At 36.0% G+C, this 21,837-nt stretch overlaps 3 protein-coding genes across 5 annotated transcripts in view; 2 read left to right on the forward strand and 1 right to left on the reverse strand.

Moving 5' to 3' along the window:
* The window catches only part of LOC138126306 (uncharacterized), a 30,284-nt gene extending 13,971 nt beyond the window's left edge, over positions 1-16,313 (forward strand). The window contains exons 3-18 of one of the 3 annotated variants that reach the window (XM_069042056.1): positions 1,804-1,964; positions 2,254-2,472; positions 3,512-3,719; positions 9,430-9,590; positions 10,093-10,224; positions 10,285-10,464; positions 10,521-11,546; positions 11,591-11,902; positions 11,952-12,066; positions 14,736-14,816; positions 14,869-15,005; positions 15,060-15,197; positions 15,249-15,453; positions 15,502-15,653; positions 15,704-15,925; positions 15,974-16,313. In XM_069042056.1, coding sequence (XP_068898157.1) covers positions 1,804-1,964; positions 2,254-2,472; positions 3,512-3,719; positions 9,430-9,590; positions 10,093-10,224; positions 10,285-10,464; positions 10,521-11,546; positions 11,591-11,902; positions 11,952-12,066; positions 14,736-14,816; positions 14,869-15,005; positions 15,060-15,197; positions 15,249-15,453; positions 15,502-15,653; positions 15,704-15,925; positions 15,974-16,153 — 3,629 coding nt within the window. In that variant the 3' untranslated portion in view covers positions 16,154-16,313. Of the gene's footprint in view, positions 1-1,803; positions 1,965-2,253; positions 2,473-3,511; positions 3,720-9,429; positions 9,591-10,092; positions 10,225-10,284; positions 10,465-10,520; positions 11,547-11,590; positions 11,903-11,951; positions 12,067-12,495; positions 13,009-13,454; positions 14,452-14,735; positions 14,817-14,868; positions 15,198-15,248; positions 15,454-15,501; positions 15,654-15,703; positions 15,926-15,973 lie in introns of those variants that run through there. The other 2 variants (XM_069042054.1, XM_069042053.1) reach the window with 2 other exon arrangements.
* Positions 16,314-16,501: 188 nt separating this feature from the next.
* On the reverse strand, positions 16,502-17,692 carry LOC138126307 (coiled-coil domain-containing protein 34-like). Its single transcript, XM_069042057.1, has 3 exons — positions 16,873-17,692; positions 16,680-16,826; positions 16,502-16,628 (listed from the first exon to the last, which is right to left on the reverse strand). Exons 1-3 carry the CDS (start codon positions 17,564-17,566, stop codon positions 16,567-16,569), a joined length of 903 nt encoding a protein of 300 aa, XP_068898158.1. The 5' UTR covers positions 17,567-17,692; the 3' UTR covers positions 16,502-16,566.
* Positions 17,693-19,171: 1,479 nt separating this feature from the next.
* Positions 19,172-20,755, forward strand: LOC138126911 (tyrosine recombinase XerC-like). Its single transcript, XM_069042730.1, has 2 exons — positions 19,172-19,729; positions 19,789-20,755. The coding sequence occupies exons 1-2, from the start codon at positions 19,347-19,349 to the stop codon at positions 20,582-20,584; spliced, it is 1,179 nt and encodes a 392-aa protein (XP_068898831.1). The 5' UTR covers positions 19,172-19,346; the 3' UTR covers positions 20,585-20,755.
* Positions 20,756-21,837: the final 1,082 nt, after the last annotated feature.

The following is a 21,837-nucleotide window of genomic DNA, read 5'->3' on the forward strand; positions in this document are numbered from 1 at the left end:
TTATATTTAGTTAGGTACTTGAGCAACTGAAAAAAAAGTCCGAGATGAAATGAGCCTGACACTACCGAAAATATTCCTTCCAAATTTCAAAAACAATGTTCTTTGATTTTTTGTTTTTGTTGGAAGAATATTTTTGCTTAAAAAAGATCTATTTTGGACGTTGCGTCGTCTTGATCTCTCATTTCAGTTTGTTGATATAATTTTGACTAATATTGAAATACATAATTTTATTTTCTCGTCAAGGAAATTATTACTTGTAGTTCAAATTTATCTCTCACCTTGCAATCCAAAGGTCATACGTTGTGCATGGACATAAATCAGAATTTGAATTTTATCCACATCTGCCCAAATAATTTCGAGTTCTTATGTAACAAAAATAGCAATGGGGTCATTGGGCAGAAACGTTGGAAAAATATTAATTATCGGAAAATGTTTCTTCAAAAAAAGTAAATTGCCCAGTCCGAGTTTTTCCGAAAAGGTCAAGGTAAACGAAAATATTTGCATTAGTTCAAACTTATGGCGCGCAAACAGCAACGGTAACTAAAGCGATATTTAAAGAAGCAAAGATAACCAAAGAAATTGTTATTACAGTAGAATGAAGAGTGTTACAGATTTAGCAAGAAAGTAAAAAAGCCGTAAAACATCGAATAAAGAGATATGAATATTTATAATACAATAAAAAAAAAAACAAAATAATTTTAGCGACAAATTCAATGTTCTAGTGTTCAAAAAAATGTAGCAGTATTTTTTCAATAGAAATGAACAATTCTACAAAATTCCGTATTTTTTCTACTGCTATTGGATAATATTATAATAATTATTAAAGTGTTTTTCATTGGATAACAGGATTCATTACCCACGGCCTGTTGAATAATAATTTCAAAACTCACTGCAAATATCAGAGCAACTAGTTTATGAAGTCCAATCGCAAATTTTAATGCAATGGTATCAAATATACAAAGTCATAATTTTGAAACGTCAGTTTCAGTTTCTCTAATAATGAAACTTATTTATTAATTTCTCTTGGTGGTCGTAGAAAAAGTACAGTAGGTATTTCACTCGCGGATAACGGCTAATACTCGCTCCGATGAATTACGCCACTCGCCTGCAGATCGTGACACAAAATCATCCTCACAAGTAATAGCCATCATTATCCGCTCATTGAATAATATACTATTTGCTAAAAAATGTTGATCTAATCTATGAAACTATGTATGTATTAAAAAAAATGCTTTCATTGATTCGATTCATTTACTAATTTGATGATTGGCAGGAAGCCCCAATGGTACGGTAGTTATTATCCTGCTGGAAATAGATTTCTTTCATTTATATTTCCATCGGTACGACCACAAAAACAAAGAAGTATTACCAAAAAATGATTATTTAGAAAACTAAACAGTACACAAGAATAATTTAAGACTTAATGAAAGTGCGTTTGTAGAGGTTTTTGAACTTGTCATTCTGTACTTCCTTTAAAACTTCTAATGGAACGACACATAAAATGATTTAGTTTCTAAATGTCAATTTTCTCCGTATCACTCCATCTACTATACATACACCTGCACACTTATCACAGTGTTGCGTGTCTTAATATATCAATTTGGCCGCAAATTTGGAGACCATCAAGTGTTTTCTTTTATCAATACGTTTTCCTCCCTGCTGTTATTCAGACACGCAATAAGTCAATATGTCTAGCTATATTAGCAACGTTTCTTTTTACAAGCTAGAAAGGTTATTGTATTGTTTTGATATCTTGATGTTGCTTTGATAATTCGACGTCTTTTCATTAAATTTTTTTTTCAGTGCTACAGCTGAGTTCGGCTCACGTTAAACAATTGATCAGGAGTGGGGATGTGGACAAACTGGAACAATTGGTTTTAGAAGGACATGGAAAAAAGTTAATTGGGGAGTATTCAGCGGACTATAAAACAAGGACGTTCCTGAAAAACGTACCAGCGTTAATGGTAATGATCACGTTTTGTTTTTGACATCACGGCGGTTATTAATTTTGTTATGTCGAATCCAACAAAGTAAACAATGTAGTTTAAATAATAAACAGAATAAATAATTTAACGTTTGAAAATTGTTGTAAACAACTTTCCTTAGGAATGTAGCTAAGACATTTTTTTTGTAACTTGTAGATATTTTAAATGTGTCGAGGTTTTTTCAATAATACTCGATAGTAAACAAATCAAAGCTCCAAAAACCGAATTAAATAAAATATCAAAATAAAAATATTTCTTTTTGTTTTAGACAAAGATCTCTTTGCTTCATGATTCCGTCAACAGTGGACGAGTCGCGGAACTTAAAGCTTTGCTAAATGAAGAATCACCCGACAGAAGAAAAAAGTTAGTGATGGCCAAGGACGATTCTGGAGTCGGACTTTTGCATAAAGCAATTTACTACGATCTCAAAGACATCTACAAATATTTAATCGATAAATTTTCTCACATTGTCTCTCTTAAAGATGCGGTAAGTTAAGTAATAGTTATTTACGAAATGAGTGCGAGAAGACATTTTTCCCGCACGAGCGCATTATTTGAGGCACGAGCGATGAAGGAGCGAGTGCCTCACTTGCGCGAATATGCCGAATACGTCTTCTCGCCTGGAAGTTCGTATAATACTTTTTGAAACGAACATTATGTCTGAGTTATCGTATACCCTTTGTGAATGGGATGGCGCTTGTCCATGCGATTGGAAGTGTCAATCCAATTAATAGCGATTTATTCCGAAAGCTTTTTGAATGATTTTGAAACACTAGTGCGCAAAATCGACGTTCGCGCACTAGTGGGAATGCTTTTTGGATGATTTTGAAGCACTAGTGCTTCAAAATGGTCTGCGACCGCATAGTAGTGCGCAAACACCGATTTCGCGCACTATATGCGGTCGCGAATTTAATTTGGAGGACAAGGTGATGCTACTCCAGTGACACAAGGATATAAAAGTCCTTTTGGACAAATCAGTAACATAGTGTTATAATAAATATAAAATGAAGTAGACTTTATTCAGTGTATAATGTAACAATGTAACAATATTAAATCGATTTAAAAAATCTTATTCCGGAAACTTTACTTTATTTTACGAACTGACGTTATGTCAGTTTTCTAGAATAGTAATCTGGCAACAAAATTTCCATACAAAAAAATTGAATTTTAAAAAATATTAAGTAAAAGTGAAGGTAAAAAATATCAATACGTTTTCAATTTACTATAACAATACTGCGCTACACTTTCCATTGTTGAAGAGAACTATGCCGTCACAACAATGAACTTGAACTTGAGGATGTTTTAGACAAATTAATCTAAAATTCATTTTCTTATGCAAAATACCATAAGTAAAAAATATTAACCCGGTGGTGAATCTTAAAAACAACAAGTGTAGAAAATTGTGAATAGTTAACTAGTTATAAAATGATTTAAAAAAAGCTAGTGGTTCTTTGGAAGAATAACTTTACAACCAGATTTTAATACAAGATTACAATGTACTTTACTGGGGATTTTTATTATTGCAGGACGGCAGAACGGCTTATCACTACACCCCCATGTGCAAAGACGTGTCCGGCGTCCAAAAACTTCTCATCAACGCTGGAGCCGACTCATCCATCGTGGATTCAAAGCAGCACTCTGCCAAATACTACACGACCCACGTCCAAGAACTGGAACTCCCCAATTCGCAAAAATCAACAGCCAGTTCTAGCAAAAGCGCAGCGCACCACGAAAGTAAGTGTTTAAGTTCGGACAAAAGCCTTTTGATTTAATATTTGAAAGGTAATTATCGGAGAACCTTTGTCTAAATGATTCGTGTTAACACATTCCGAGAGGTCGTCATTAATAATTCAGCAGTGCTTAATTTTACTTTCAATCAAGATCGATTATCGAATCCGGTGAACTATGCGGGAACGGAAGCGTGAGAACTACGACGTGGTTCTTTATTATGTAGGTCATTTCTGAGAACCTCACGTTTTTCATTACTCTGAGTAAAAAAGTTTCTTTAGCTGATTCGTTGCCCTTCGGTTCTTCTTATCGCTGAGAAGTTGCAAAGAGGGAACTATGCGTGGAAAGAAATTGTTAATCAACATGAATTACGGGGAACTGAATGACTAAAGGTGTTATCGGAGTTTTCCCACATTTATTATTCATATTTAAACAGCAATTATTATAGAAAACTGCACTCTAATGTGCAAACCACACTTCTACAGAATCTTAAGGACATTTAAAAATCGTGCACAAATTTTCAAAATTATTTTATGTAAAATGTTTTCCATTTTATGCCATCTAAAACCGATCTAATCGTTAGATTAAAATTACAGATCCAAGTTCTAATAATAGGGACTACCTTTAATTGTAAAAATTGGGTGGCCAAGAGTTGAGCCTTGCGCAGCACCCACATTTGTCCTTGACCTATCCGTCTTGTACCCGTCGAGTAGGATTCGTATCCTATGAATGTCTTATTTCTTTAAATGGAATTTGATCTGCTATAAAAAGATATTACTCAGTTCACAAAATACATAATTTATTTTGAATCAAGGATCGATACGGTCAAATACCTTGGATGTCGGCATAGATTGTCTACTTAATTTCATTAGTCCAAATTATTGGAAATACATAATATATGTTTGGCAAACATAGAGTAAGAAAGACAACCTAAAATAAACGCAAAACCTAAAATAAACGATAAACACATAGTAGGATGTCTGTCAAAAATAGGATATAATTTTGAATATGTACATCAATTCGAATTTTAGGAATTAAGTAAAGATTAGTGAAATGTTGCTGTAAATACTTCTTGAAGTAATTCGTGTGGAAGTATTGTCCCCGCAATTAGTTTAAATATGATTTTTATTTCTCTGTAAATAATTTATTTTATTTAAAAAAGTCTCAAATGTTGGTTCACAGTGAAGCGTTGATAATTATTATAATTCATTCTATCTGTTCTATCTCGCTTTTGCAAATTATATTGATTTATCGATTTCATAACGTAAAGTTTCAAGGTTTCAAATGACAATGTCGAACCAGTTTAAGTGTATAAATAGTTATTTATGTAACAAGTGAGTAAAGTAATACTTTTTTTACTAGAAGGAAAATTTCCCGCACGAGCGAAGCGAGTGCGTAAATCCGCCGAGTAAAAAAAAATTACTTTATTAACGAGTTGCATACAAAAAAAAATGGTGCCCGTAAGTTAAAATTTAATTTAACAACATCTGTATCATAATTTATGAATGAAAAATTTTATAATTGCGTTAAAACATGACACGCTACGGCAGTTTTTTTAACGTTTCTCGACCGATCAAAAGTCACATTTTTTATTAACGCGAATGAATGAAAAAACCTGTGCATTTAATAACGGACGCCAAAAAATGTTTTTTATTATACAAGAATCATAATCTCTGTTTTTGAAACAAAAAAGCGTGCAAAACTGGGCCTTTAAAGCACTAGTGCTTTATATTTGTTGCAGACGTGGGATCTACTACTGCCATAACTCATAAATCTTTAATTTGCACCCGACTTGGTCCAATTTTATTTTTAGAAATGTCTCAAACTAAATATAGGTATGTGCATCCCTTGACAACGCTATCAAAGGAGCTATTTCGTGATTTCAGTTGTGATAACTGTGGAAAAATAAAGCGAAAAGTGTTTTTCAAAAACATTTTCTCTGTTGGTATATGCATCTATCACCGTAAAGCTTGTGTCACTGTTCCTATAATTTATTTTTGATTTTACGTAAATCGATCATGACACCGCCACCACTAAATAAACCTTAAAATAACATTATAAAATATAAATAAGTTCGTTACACCTATTTTTCTAGAAAATTTATAGTACATAATTCATAATAATAAAGTGGAGTGTACCACCTTCTTTAAAATAAACACTCTTCCATACCATTATTGACATAAAATCAATTTATATAAAATGAGGAATGAATAAAAAATAAATTTTACAGAGTTTACTGAGTTGAAGCACTTTAGTGATAAAATCCATTACAAGACATAAACATAATGCAATTTCAAAAATAGAAAATTATTGTCAAGGAATAATATCATTTTGTCTTGCATGTTTACTCATTCAAATTGTGTTGACAGCAATGACAACACTCACATCGATGTTGATAAGAAGAAAATATACTGTTATTGTCTGTGTAATGAAAGAGCTTACGATTTTGTCAACAAATTATTATTAATTGCTTCGCAGGGAATTGGAAAAATATCGTGTACATACAAACAATGATAAAGGAAATGCTTCAACAAATACAATTAAATCAGTTATGTTAGAAATGCAATTTTGTTAATTTATGATTTAATAAAAGTGGAACGAATCAAGAAAAGACAAAAAATGTTTCGTGGTTTCAGTGATTTTGGAAACTTTAGGTGAAAAATGCAATGAAGAATTAGAGCGAGAACATTTAATTAATGACGACATATTTGTAAATAAACTTTAGTATCTGATGAAAACTGAAGCACTTTTAGCATAGGAGGAAAGCCTTAACATAATTAAAAATCAACAGTTACCAACACTGTGACACTTTCTTAGCACTAACAATATCAAAGCATTAATTTGTAACAGAATGATATATTTTTTTAGTTTTTAAGAAAGCACTTACAGAATGTTAAGATTAAATGCACAATTGAAATAAACATGATAGTATTTTGCTACTCGCGTGTGCTGGGTATTACGCACTCAGACGATTATAACACCCGCCTATGACTATAACTCATGCCGCAGATTTCATCCTCGTACGTAATAGCCATCATTACACCCTCGTTGAATCACTACAAATCTGCGAAAAATTTTCTTGGCTTTATTCAAGTCTTCTTCTACAATAACATTTTGAATTATTTTAACTTTGAATCTTTTAAGTTACTTTTCACACTAGTTTTTAATAGATTGCTCGGTTCGCTTTGCATTCATATTCATTCAAAAAAAAAAATGAAGACAATTTGTTTTCTATTTTCAGATCACTCCAAAATTACTGCTACGTATAGAAGTTACGAAACTTTGTATAAAATATTTTCACAACATAAACTTAAACTATTTCTGATGCTAATATTGGAACAACTTTTTACAAGTGAAGCAATTTACACTCTTAACAATGATGAAACTTTACCAACTAAAATAATCTTTCTTATTAAAGTACATAATTCACATGTTTACAACTAAATAAAATATAAAATGAAAAATTAATCAAAATTAATTAAATCAAAAAACTAAGTTGGCTTCTTACAGTGTAATTAAAAATGTAATACAAAAATAAACAATTTTTTTTCAAACATCAGTAAAATATGAATTGATAATGCTAAAGTGTCACTGCATTGCCTTGGCATCTTACGAACTGACCAGCGGCAGATAAAGTTATTATCTCCGCTGACGAGCGGCAGATAAAATAATCTAGCTAAATCATTTAAAATTTCTGAATCTGACATATTGAAAGCTGAAGTGAATAAATAAGATTTAATCAAAAAACTTGTACATAATTGCAAAATATACTTACAAAAGTAATCCAAATTGAGTTGACAGACGACTAATTATTTATATAAAAATTTCAAGAGCAATCAATTAACCAGAACTATTACAAAATCAGACCGACATTTTGTTTATTTATTCCACAACTTTCACTTATTTATCATGCCATTAATTTTATTTTGTAAATAAGAAAGAAATGTAAATTAAGTTTATAAATATTAAAATAGAGAAGTTACAGAAAATATTATCAAGTTTTAATTAACTAAACTAAACCCTTAAAAAAATAATTCTGTACAATCAAAAAACGAAAATAAAATTAATTCGACTGCATCGGTATGAGACTGCGCATTATCTTGTTATCCGTATAAGCAACAAATGTCAAAATATTGTTGACAATAGTGTAAAATGACAATGCTGTGATTGTGGAGATAGTGTAGATTATAGAATTTTTGGTGACATTTCAAAAATACTAAATTTTCAAAAAATATCGGAGTTTTGTTAGTAACAATAATGAAATAGAGGAAATAAAATACAAAGCAAATTCAATAATTTCGAACTGAGCTAAACATATACAGTAAAAAACTACCAAAAACAGATTTTGGTAAGATTTTTTGATAATATCTATTCGATGGACGTACAAAGACTTCATACTTTTTTTAGTGATAAATATTTAGGTTGTCCAACATATTTCGATTAAGTTTTGTACATTGATGACTAATCACATGAAAAACAAGATCAATATCCACCACATATTTCCAGAATCAGTTATATCGACTCACCTAGATGTAATGTATTTGAAAGTTTTTTCTTGTCGGAATATTTTTCTGTATAAATAATAAATATCTAGTTCCTATTATTTAAAATACGAACAGAATTTATACAGCAGGTACCTACTTAGTAAATAGTTATTTATGCAAAGAGTTTCTGTGTAAATTGGGCTTTTCTAATTGCCCGAGGGACAAGATTAAAACACGAGCGTAGCCAGGGTTTTAAGGCCCTGAGGGCAATTAGAAAAGCCCAATTTACCCAGAAACGAGTTGCATACAAAATTTTATTGTTTGAAACGACGTCCCTGAAGCTTCCAAATCTTTTAAAAATGGTTTCGCAATGCTTTTGACAGTTTTGACAAATTTTTCAAGACCTGTCAGAAATGTAACGTTGAATGTGTTGTCTAGGGCAATGGTTCGTTATCTGCTCATTTTGCTTTAGGGCAGTTTACAAAGGAGAAAAATGAGAATTTATGACAGTTGAAAACAATAAATAGTTATAGTATATAGAGGGAGTATGAATGACCCTTAAGTAGGTAAATGCAAAAAATTGATGCAATTAAGCCAAACAATTGGATACTAATGAAGTTGAGCCAGACAATAAGTGTAGGTACATTAATGAAGTAAACCGAAGAAAAAAAATCTTCTTTATTACTTATTCTTGAACAACATTTCATGCGTTGATCGATACATTCCGGAAGTACCAATTTAATAATCACCAATCTACACTTCCGGGTCATGTCCAACGCCCATTAAAGTTGTTACATGCATCGGAAGTCGTTTACCCCCGTCAACAATGTCCATATGTTAATTTCTTTTCCCCCAATTCTCCCTCAAGCGACATTTTTTAAATCGCTTCGATCATCATCAAAACCACCCCTCCTCCCTGCATTAATTGCATTTCCAAATGTCCACCCCCCGAAAAACAGCATTACGTACTTATTTTGACCTAGTGGATAACGACGCAATAAAATTGAAGATTTCGATCGGTAGAGCTGAATAAAAACTGGAACAATAAACACCCCCTAATCAATAAAATAACTAAATTATTAAACTAATAGTCACATGACCCATCACATGACGCATAGTTCGGCTGTACGGCACGGTTTGGGAGCATTTGCACCTAGACACTCATTGTTCGACGATGCTCCCTTAAATAACAACCCCTCCGCGACGCGTTAACATGAAGGATCTCATCGCAGGCCTCAACTTCAAGAAGTCCAACATCAGGATATGGATCCATCAGCGGAATCTGGCCAATCTGCAGCAGGTGGTGTGGGAGGGCCACGGGTCCAAGCTTCTGGTGGAGCACAGCAACAACCCCAAGATCAAGAAATTCCTGGAGGCGGTGCCCCACATCATGGTGAGTCCTTTGATTTTTCCCCCCGAACTATTTTCCAAATTTTATCGATCTTCCGAAATTTTCATTACTAATTCAATCACGATTTCCAAAGTTCAAACATTATTAATGAATTCGTGTGCCTATTGATTTTATCTAATTATATAAAATTGAATTAACCTCTGGGCACTTTTGTTATCCAGGTAATTGACTTTAGATAATCACAAATCGAGCCCTCCACTTTGGTTTGCCTCACTCCAATTTTTTGTTCGCCTCAAGGCTATAATTTAGGCCCCTTTCTATTCACAGTTTTTGTTTTGCGGAGAACGAAAGTTTCATGCGTTGTCCAATCAATAAGCTACAACGAAGTCTAAATTAATTGCTTGTGGTGTGTAAACACAAGAAACACAAATCATATCAGAACATTACATCGGTGGTCCCTTCTATAATAATTAATACTGCATACATTTCCTTGCCTGTTTGCCCCAGTAATCGATCTAGACTGAAAAGAAAAATGTTTTCACAGGGTTTGATCAAAGACATCCATACAGATGTGCAGCATGATGAGCTTGAAAATTTGAAAAAACGAGTGAGCCCACCTGTACCCCCTATAGTGCTTTCAGGGAAAGATCAGAACGGTCTTACTCCATTACACAAGGTAACAAATGCAAAAGAAACATGTAGTTGGCAAAAAATTTGACTCGGGAGTATTTTTTAGGCTGCAGGACTAGGCAAGGACGAAATAGCCGAATTTATTGTGTCGGAGTACCCTCCAAGTGTCAATCTTACTGATGCGGATGGAAGGACACCTCTACACTACGCTGCGTTGCTGAAGGATGACGGAAAAATGACAAATTTTCTTCTAGAACATGGTGCCGACGAATCAACTCTAGATAATGTAAATCATGTCCCAACAGTCTCTTACGATGATTTTACAATTTTTTTCTATTGCAGAAACAAAAGACTGCAGCGTACTACAAGACTCGAACTTCAGAATTAGACTCGAAACTGTTAAATGTTGTCCCCGAATGTCCCCGAATCGCGAAAGAATCGTTCTTGTCCAGTTTCGATTGGAACATGTTGACGGTGAGCACCCCGACCGAAGAAATACATAAAGTTGCCAAAAAACTAGAGAACGGTAGTGAAAAAGAGAACGGTGAAGAAAAGTCTACACCCAGTGAAGAGAAGCCGCCGGAAAGTGAAGTTGTAGAAGAGACCAAAGAAGAGGAAAGTGCGCCTGAGCCGAGTCAAGAGAACGGAAGCAGCGAGCCAGTTGAAGAGAAGGTGGAGACGAATGGAGATGATAATAATAATGAAGAAGAGGAGCAAGGAAGTGACGATAAAGAAGAGGGGGAAAAGGAATCTGAAGCGCCAGAACAGAAGGAAGAAGAAGTTGCGAAAGATGAACCAGAGCCTGAAGAAAGCACAACTGAAGAAGATAAAGAAGTTGAACCTTCTGAAGAGAAAGAGACAGAGGTTCCTGAAGAGAAAGAACCTGAAGCGGAAGAAACAAAAGTAGAAGAGAACAATGAAATTGAAGAGATGCAGCCTGCTGAAGAGCAAGTTGAGAATGTTGAAGAAACACACAATGACAAGCAAGAAAACAATGACGATACTCACCATGACAAACAAGAAGACAACAATAACGACACCGAAGAATCGAAATCACGTCCTGCAACTGCTAAAATTGAAGAAGCACCCAAACGTGAAGAATCTCCTGCGGCTGAAGTGGAACCTGAAGGCGTGATTGAAGGTATCGTCAATGGAGAGAATGAAGTCGAGACTTTGAACGAAGAAGGCCAAGGAGCTACGGAACCAGACGACAATAACGACGACGCAGAAATTGGTGCTATGGTTGAAGCAGGAAACATGGAGCAGCTAGCGGCACTGGTCTTAAACGGAGAGGGAGACAGACTGATTGGACAGACGAGTGAGAACCCCGAGCTTCAGTCCTTCTTAGACAATGTCCAAGTGTACATGGTAATATCTATGTGTTCTGAATCGTCTATATTTTTTGTGTTTAGTCCAAAATCAATAGGATACATGGTGCTGCAAGAGAAGGGAGTTTGCGTGACCTTCAAGCCGCTCTAGACAGACGCAAGTTTGCCATCGCTAAAGACAAAATCAGTCCGAACGGAGCTTCTCCTCTTCACACTGCTGTCACTTTTGGTAATACTAGCATTGTGAGGTATCTGGCGGGACGGTTTCCAGAAACTGCCCAAGTGACGGATAATGATGGAAGGACTCCTTTGCATTACGCCGCGGTACTACCAGACAATGGACACTATTATAATCTGCTGGTACATTTAGGTGCTGACTCCAGAACTGAAGACAAGGTAATTGGGTCTGTTGCATTATGACAATCTACTGCAACAATTGTTACAGTTTGGACACACTCCTGAGTACTACAGAACTCACCAACAAGAGTTCTCGCACAGGACTTTGTTGAGGAGTTTTGGAGCTGAAGAAGGTGCCTCTGAAGAAATGTTGAGTGATAAAGGTAAGGACAAGTTGAAATAGGTATCACACTAGCGGCTTTGTTCATGTTGCCACCCTAACTTTCCACTTGAAGAACAGTTTCCACAATGGAAAGCGTTCTTCGTTGAGCAACTCTTCAACAAAGCTGACTCTTCTATGGTCCTACAAAGTCTAATCGTGCAGATGATTGCTCGCAAATAATTCGTCATTACATTCGATATTTTTCTAGTTTATAGTCGCTTTAAAAAGAGAATAAAACTTGTCATGACCAAAATTCACACGAAAATAACAACCATACAAGAATAGCGTGTTCTAGAAGAAACTCGTGTGCAAGGGGACGCTTTAGTCAAGATTTTTACTTTGCGAATTGTTTTCGACAATTGTTCTGCCTTCAAATTACCCATTTCCACGGATTTTCCGCACACAAGTTTCTGTTATGCAATTATCACAGTTTCCAACGACACGTGTTCCGCTCGAAAAGATCTAGATGACGAGGACATGTTAAATGTGTTGGAACGTTGCTACAACGTTTTGCACGGCCGCCGCAACTCTAACGCCGTTTCCGCCGCCTCCACTGCCTCCACGTCCACACTTATGAGCTGCAATAGCTCCATTATCGGCAAACATACCAAGAGATACATTTTCGATTCGGTGAAAATGAGGCTAACAAAACTGGACCATAATCTGTACGACGTGATTTGGCCCAGCGTCAAAAAACTGCCAGCCGAAATGAGTTTTAGAGTGGCGCTGGAACAGGATTTTCCAGCGGGGATTGTAGCTCCCGACATCTATACCTACAAAGTATTCGCGGAGTTCATAGAACCTATAGTCAAAGATTACAACTCTATTGACGTTCATCAGGAGTTGGGAGTGCATCCAGAGACGAAGTTTTTCGATCCGGACAAAGAAAATCATGCGGAAGCTGAGTTCGATCTGGATCCGCAAGCTAGGTGGATTATTGCAGGTATCTGTCCAGTTCCACGACCAGATTTGGAAACTCTTTCGGTACTCTCTGATATTAGCTGATACATTCAAATTTTGTCTTCGTACTAAGATAGAGATCGGATTTTTGGATTTAATTGTTTTCGAAGAAGAGCAACACAACAATCTAGATCTAATTTAAGTTTGATAACACATTAAATAAATCTTAGATTCATTTCTAGATTATCTTACACTTTCTAATGTTAATAACAAAGAAAAATGTGATCCGAAGTACTCAATGGAAGTACTTTTGAGTATTTTTTTCCGTAGAATTGTATGATATGCTAGTTTTGAGTTAAATCCATCCGAAAGTTTGTATCCCCAAAGAGCCTCTGTAGATCCAAAATCTGGTCTCTATCGTGGATGTATCAATTAATACTGAACCTCCGCTCCAAGTTCTTGGAATGACCGCAAGTACCGCGTTTCTAGGTACTCTAGACTGCACTAGAAACTTGCTAGACTACGAACTACCAAAATCATTGAACGTCAATCAATTAGAAACAGTAGAACGCTTAGTAACTACGGTACTACTTAGCGATGACGTCGCTAGAGCTCTTTACCCCAACGCTTCTGAGGATGACCTAGCCGAGGGCTGCGGCGTTTACTACACCATGAACGAAGTCCTCGAAGATCCGTCAGAAGCCAGAGTGGTACTAGCCTCCAACGGCCTCTTGATCCCCCTCTGGAACATACCAGAATCAGATCGGCTCCACGGCAAGCACTGGCCGTACGGCCGTGGAGTTTTTATCAGCAACGGCAGCAACTTGGCAGTCTGGATTAACGTTTTGGACCACGTCAGGATTGTAACTTGTACTCCTCACACAAAACCAGGAAATGTCGGACTGATTTACTCGAGAGTAGCTCGTTTGGTGTCAGTTTTGCAAAAGCACTTGGAATTTAATCGAGACCCTCGTTTGGGCTATCTGTGCGCTAGACCCACAGTCGTGGGGAACACTCTACAGTTCAGTTTCACTCTACGGTTTCCGTATCTGATCAAAGAGCCGGACAACCTCCGCCATCTTTGTTTGGTGAGAGGTCTGAGCTACTACCGCAAAAGCAATACAGCTGATGTTGTCAGAATCGGTAATCAGCAGTGTTTGGGAGTGAGCGAATTGCAGACTTTCGAGGATTTCTCCACTGCAGCTGTGAATATCCTCCAGTTGGAGAAGGATTTGGCTGTGTCGAACTCTCTGCACATTGCTGCAGCTTTCGTGAACATTTTCAAGAGAAAGAAACAGTCTTTAGCGAGTATGGAGTAAACGATGGTCGTACACTTTCTCGATTAGTTAAGTAGCACAAGTCAATCCGTTCAAGCCTAGAGAGAGTGTACGAGCTCTTAGGTGTAAGCCAACTGTAAATAGTGCCAAAGTTTCACGTTATTTTTTTGTATATAAGTCAGCTCTTTGGCTTTGGATGGACTTTTCAGATAGGTCAGTACCATCACTCTTTAAACCAATCACGTTCTTTGTTCTACTTTTGAATTTCCAAACTACGTGTACTGTGACCTACACATAGTGCACCTTAATGTGTGTTCTCTCTGTGGCGGTGTGCGTTTTACAGTAACTATTAGTACATCGATCCAAGTGTTGTTGTGTTTGCTTCAACTCCGTTCTCAGCCAAGAACGACAACACGCTAGGTTTTCATCACTCTTTCTCAACTCCTACCATCACAGTCCATCAACCGACTTCATGCTTTTTCTTTGGTTGCAGGTAGTGTTGTTCCTAGTAGTGGTAATGCCCAAGTGGACATGCCATTCTTTGCAACCGAAGAGGGTCGCTACTTGGCCTCTTGTAAGACAGTACTTCCGTTCAATTTTGACACGTCTGACACGATTTGTTACAGCTCTTGGTGATCCTTTGATCAAGGGTCTGACCGAAGTGGCGAACAAGCGACCCGAAGACCCGATCGCTTATTTGGCCACTTACTTGTATAACTTTGCCAATAACAGACAAAATTTACATTCTCGGGGAAAGACACAAGTAAATTTTAACGATTTCCTGATTTACATCTTTTCAACAGTATCATTTAAACAGGAAAATCAACAAACTATCACGGGACCTCCGCAAGACGCCGACAACAATAAGGCGGTACCAGCAACCATCGAGGTTGTCACGGTTGACCCCGAAGACAGTGGTACCGAAGAAGATTCAGCCTTCAACAGTACCAGTCGAGTAAGAAAACTGTCCGCACTGACCAATTCATTCTATCCGAAACTGTCCTAGGACGAGCATGGTCAAAGCATGCTTCACTTCGCCGCCGCCAGAGCGCACGGAAGAAACGCCCTCTTCCAGCTGTTGATGGAAACAGAGATCAATGTAGCTTACAGGGATGAGCTGTATCGTACTGCTCGCGACATCAGCATCCAAGCGAATATTCCAGAAAACACGACGGAAATTGATCGATACGTGATGAGCATAGCTACCAAAGGTTGGTACCACTTCGAGTTTCAATTTCGGCACAAATCTCGCGTTTTAGGCGACACAGACAAGCTCGTCGAGCTTCTCTTGGATGGGTACGACCACATCACTGACATTGTCGACGAAAACGACGTTCCCATTGTTGAGGCAGTCGCCCAACACGACCAACCCGATACTGTGTCCTTCCTCCAGTCGATACTGGCTTTCGAGGTACTTGCACGTTTTGATTTTAAGATAATGTACTGATTGCACTGTGACAGGAGAAGCGTGAAAGGGTCCACCATGCCATCAGGCTAGGCTCCATCAACGATGTTACCACACTCTTGGCTGACGAAAATGATACGGGAAGCGGCAAGCTTTTGGCAATGGGGAAGAATAATTACGGAAGGTGTTCTTTGCATATCGCCGTCTTGTGCCAACAAGAGGAGATCGTGGATTATTTGGCAAACACTTTTCCTGACACTCTCAAATTAGGAGATAATGTAAAGTAAGAGTGTGAGTAGGGATTTGGGTTGAATGCTTTGTTGCAGTTGGAGAGAACTGCGCTCCATTATGCTATGGGGGTGGAGAATATGGAGACCATAAGTAGGGTGTTGATCAAGGCTGGCAGCAGAAGGATAGTGAAGGATCTCAAGGGGAGGCAACCGACCTACTACTTTTTAAACAAGTCAGACATTTTGAGATTACAAGAGGAGGAAGAGACATTCTAGGCGTTAGGTTTTAGTCCATCTAGTCAAAGTTGAATCACCTTTATATTTTTATACACCTTTTTGAGATAGATTTAGGTACTTACATGAAACACTATTAAATATTTTTTATCATAATTTGTGTGTAATCTACTAACATGATTAAATATAGTGTGATAGTTCACTGGTTTTTCTCCAAGGTATTCGATATCCCACGTTTCTCTGAAGATTTGTATTATTATTTTCAAAATTTGTGTTTGACACCACACCACATATTTCATGTGTTGTTTTTTTTGGTACCAAATTTTTCCCTGTTTCTCAAAAAGTTGTCAAAACCTTACCAACTGATGAATATTAGTTCAAAAAATGTCGTGACAAAAGTGACTAAATTATATTTGAGTAAATAAAAAAATAAAGTAGTTCGTTAGAGCAGTTCGTCAAGGTACCGGGTTCCAAGGATTTGGATTCACGTACGTTACAGAAGACGACGAACACAAAGCTAAAATTTCACATTTTTGCCAAAAAATATTATCATTTGAAATTTAGTTACACTCTAGACCCCGATTCAGTGGCACAGGCTTCTGTTTATTTTTGGAGTTTTTCAGCCATTCGTTGAAAGCCTTTTCGTTTTCTCTCAGTTGTCTTTCTTTGCGTTCAAGTTCTCCGATCATCTCCATTTGCTTTTTTATTTTCTTCTCTGAAAATAACTTTCAGTTTTTGAGTTTTCTTCAAACTTACAGTACCTAAATTGACTTCTTCTTTCTTTTTGACCCAAAGTTGAAAATTTAGCTGATTCTCAAGATGGCGCTTTTCTTTTTCCAGTTCCTTCAACTGCTGCTCCTCTTGTTCCCTCCCTTTCTTCTTCTTCGCTTCCGCTTCCAATTTCTTTTTGTTTGTAAGCCACTTCTTAAAGTTGTTCCTTTCCTGTTCAAGCAACAACTCCTTTTCTTTTAGTTTAGCTTCGAGCACCATTTTCTCTTTCATTTCCTTCTTCCTCTTCTCTTCTTCTTTCTTGGCGATCCAGTTTTTAATCAGGGCTTCCTTTTCATCGGCAACGTTACTACTAGACAGACAAGTGGACGATATCTTGGTTTTGCTCTCTGACACTTTGGACACTCCACTCTTTCTTGTTTCTTTCGGTATGAAAGCAAAGAAACTGTTACCGTGGCACGGACAAGTTTTCGGATCCACCGAGCAAGTGCAACGTTTCGTATTGTTGTCTAACAAATCTTCGTTTGAAATTTTTTGTGAAATAGGTATAGTTTCATTGGAAACTGTGGAAGCCACGGGTTTCTCCACATAAATAGCAGAATTGATAAATTTCCTGATGACGTGATGGTTTGTTTCTTTGGGGTTAGTTGTGTCTGTAAGATTGTTTAAAGACCATTCGTCTTTGCTTTGTTCGCTAATTTGATTGTTGACACCAACTTCCAACATTTCCGCCGAGTGTAAAATAATATTTCGTTTACAAACAATAAAGATGAATAATTTTCGTCGCAAAACTGAAAGAAATACTGCGTACTGTTCCGTCACCGAAATGTCAAAAAGTCGAAGCGTTCGTGATGCATTAAAAAAATAAACATGAAGAAAAATGTTAAAAGTCGAAAGAGTAAAATTAATGCTAGCGTGTACAATTTGATAATTCCGACAACAATAAAATATATTTATAATCAAAATTGAAAAAAATGGAATTACAACTACATATTTTCTTGGAAAACTAAAAATATTATAGCGCCATATTGACCAATGCACCGAATAATAGTAGTTTATTTGACGAGTTCTTGTGTAAATTGGGTTTTTTTGGCACGAGTGGGGCAGTTTAAAACGCGAGTGAAACGAGCGTTTTAAAGGCTCACGACAGCCAAAAAAGCCCAATGTACACACGAACGAGTTGAATACAACATTTTTTTGTTCGACGAGCCTCTTAAAGGCTCCAAATCGCTTAAAATCTTTAAAATTAGTTTGAAGTTTCGTTTTGACAAGTGGTGACATTTATCAAAATCCGTTCACATAGGAGAAAATTCTCAAATCCTGACAGTGTCGAATAAAAAAGTAATTTTTGAAAATTCTAATATCAAATGTAAAGATAGAAGGTATCGTGCGAAATTCTAAACAGCAACAAATAAAATTAACAATCAATTTAATATAATTGTCGATATCCTGTACTAAAGTTTGTCCAGCGAGAGATTGGTTGACATAAAAATCACTAAATTCTACGCAGAGCGAGTACCTACTACCAGTACTACCTAGCGTTTATTTACCTCCAAGTAGTAACATTTTTTGTCCTGAAATTATGCTCTAATTAATGTATTCTAGTGCATTTAGTAGTGTTAGGTTACAAGTCTACAATTTAAAATCTCCCAATCTCTCGCTGGACGAAGTACCTACCTATATGTACAGTCGCGAGCAATAAATTTTGGTCGTCAAGGTCATTCTTTGACGCAATCGAAAATGTTCCATTGTAAAACAGTCGTAAGTATCATAACCTATCATCATGTTGTATGACATTAATTGTCATTTTTTTCTCAATTTTTTGACACTTTGTTAACGTGGGCATAATCAGGCAGGGAAATTTTTTAAATTTTTGACAATCTAACCAAATTTTGAAATGACATTGACGACCAAAATTTATTGCTCGCGAAGTCGCGACAGTATATCATTTTGGAATTTTGGTGTCAGTTTTTAAATCGGAGACAAAAAACAGTATTGAAAAATATCGCCGCATACCATTGACAAGTAGGTACATATTATATACATATTTTTTATTAAAAAAAAATAATTGTATGCCTATGTGGCAATAATGGAATACCTGACGTTAAATAACGTTCGCAATAACAATTCATGACTATTACTGCAAGTACTTAAGCGTTTATCGATGCTGCAATTATAATAAATAGAAAAAAACTTTTACAAAGACAATGAGTACGGCAAGTAGAGCAGACTCAAGTTGCAAAAAACCACGTATGAAAAATTAGGTTGGTATTAGCTGTCATCGTGTTTGGTAATTTTGGCGAATTAATATTGATAGCATTACTGTAATTTATAGTATTTTACATTACAAGCCAGGTAAAATGGTTTTTACTGGCGAATGGAGGATATAACTGACGAGTCGAAGACGAGTCAGTTACCTCCTTGAGCCAGTAAAACCAGTTACCTGGCGTGTCTTGTATAATATTTTATTTGTTACTAAATTGTAAACAACTAAATAAAATTAAAAATGATCAAATTCTGTTTTCTTCCAAATTATTGCTCAAAACTCAGAAACCTTAGAAGTACAATTACTATGACAACGCGCCGTTTGTTCAAATTGTTTATTTCCGTCAAGATTTTTTCTCAAATGAACGTGCCAGAAGAAATCAAAAAAGAAGCTATAAACGTGGCTTCCAGTTTACTGCCAGCGAAGTCTTTAGCAAGATATGAACGAGAATATGAAGAATTTAAAAATTGGCAGAAAAACAATAACGTAACTGGTGTAACGGAAGACGTTCTTTTGGTGTATCTTCACCAACTATCAGACAAATTTAGCCCCAATTCTTTGTGGTCGAAATGGTCCATGTTAAAAAGCTCCCTGGAAATTAAAGAAAATGCTGAAGTTCGCAGGTTTGTTTTCCTATTACAGACGTTGTCAAAAAAGTGATATTTTAACTTGACATTTGTAGATTTCATAAGGTAATTGCTTTTCTCAAGAGAAAGAATGAGCGTTACGTGCCGAAGAAGGCAAGGGTTTTAACAAAAGAGCAAGTGGAAAAATTTCTTGTTGAAGCTCCTGATGACTATTGGTTGTTATATAAAGTGATTACAATTTTTGGAATTTTTGGTGCTTGCCGGTGTGACGAGCTTCTCTCGTTGACGGTGAAGGACGTAGAAGATGTTGAGAAATATATTATCGTCACTTTACGGAATACAAAGAATTTAACAACAAGGAGATTTACGATCACAGATGAGGGCTGCAGTTTTCAACCTTGTGTTTTGTACAGAAAATATGCAGTTCTTCGTCCTCGTCAAGCAGACCAATTACGTTTCTTTTTAACCTACCGTAATGGCAAATGTATTTCCCTCAATGTTGGCCAGCACACTATTGGCGGTGTACCGAAAAAAATTGCAACATACTTAGGGCTACAAGAACCTGAATTATACACAGGTCACTCATTTCGCCGATCAGCAGCAACAATGGTTGTGGATGCAGGTGGAGATATTTTGACACTAAAACGTGCGGGAGGATGGAAAAGTAGTGGAATTGCGGAAGGTTATGTGGATGATTCTATCAATAAAAAAATTGAAATTGCGAAAAAAATGTTTCCTGGACGAAACTCAACAGATGTGGCTTCCACTTCGGGAGGTTCTACAATTAATTGTCCAATAACCAGCGAATTCACTACCGCTTCAGGAATGTTCGACATTAGCGGAAATTCTAATTGTACATTTAATTTTAATTTGTATGAAACAAAGAAATAAAAATGTTCAAATGTTAAAAACGCTACTATCCTTTCCAAATTTCAAATTTCTCTACTAACTTGTTAAATTCATAACTGGTCTGCTGTCAATTTAACGCTACTAGCCAGTTAAAATGACTTTTCAACGTCAAGTGACAGTTCGAATAAATGACGTTTACAATTTAGTAACAAATAAAATCTATTTATGATGTACCCAACCTCAAATAAATAATTACTAAAAAGTTAGGTACTAAAAAAGATAGCTAAGTATAAAATTCGCACTAACGAAACTTCTGTTGCATACTGCAATTATTCACCTTACAAAGTTGCAAAGTGGTTTTTTGCAACTTGAGTCAACTTTAGTAACTTACTTTTATCATAAATTATTAACAATGCATGTTTTATAAATACATAGATATGCGTTTTTATAATTAGCAACCATGCATTACGTACGGTCGGTGGGACACTTAAAATGTAATCTATGTAGATCAGACCATTGAATTGTCAATATATTTGTCAGTGTCTATATAAAATGTCATACCAAAGTTAACCCATTTGTGATAAAGCCGTAATTAAACGATGCAAATTTGTAAATTTTGACTTATGTGATTGTCATTTTTGTCCCAGTTTTATTTGTCCATTGACTCTACCTACTAAAAATTCTTTTAGTTAATGGCTTCATTTTATACCTCCTTCAATTCAAGAACAATAAACCATTACACAATAAATGATTTTAAAATGATTAATTTCAAAACCATCACATTTTGAAACCTCAATCTTTGAGTGTGTGATCTGTCGACGAAAAATTAACCAGTTTCGTTCGATATTACATTCTTGCAAAATAATACCAATATCTACCTTTCTTCAAAAAAATTCAGTCAGAAGTTGAGTCTCGTGCCATTGTCGGCAGTAGGTATACAGTGTGAACATAAAGTTTGGAACAAAATTCATAGTAGCGTTATGTGATGTTTTTTGGAAAAACGCTCGGACAGGTCGATTTTATTTTGAAAAATGCCATCCTGTGACGTACAACTTGTTTAAATGACGTCATCGGTTTTTGCGCAATGACGTCATCACCAATTTGTTTATATGGCAACCTCCACTTTTTTCATCTCTTTCTGATAGACCTTCCTACCACTTAAACGATGAATGAAAAAAATTGGTATCTTACATAACAACTTTTTTGAGAAAATGGCAAATTTGATTTTCAAAAATTAATTTAATTTTTAATGTAAAAATTTTAATTGACCTCAAACAAATACAAACAACCATTTA

Source organism: Tenebrio molitor, chromosome 3 (assembly GCF_963966145.1).
Source record: "Tenebrio molitor chromosome 3, icTenMoli1.1, whole genome shotgun sequence".
Classification (NCBI taxonomy): Eukaryota; Metazoa; Arthropoda; class Insecta; order Coleoptera; family Tenebrionidae; genus Tenebrio; species Tenebrio molitor.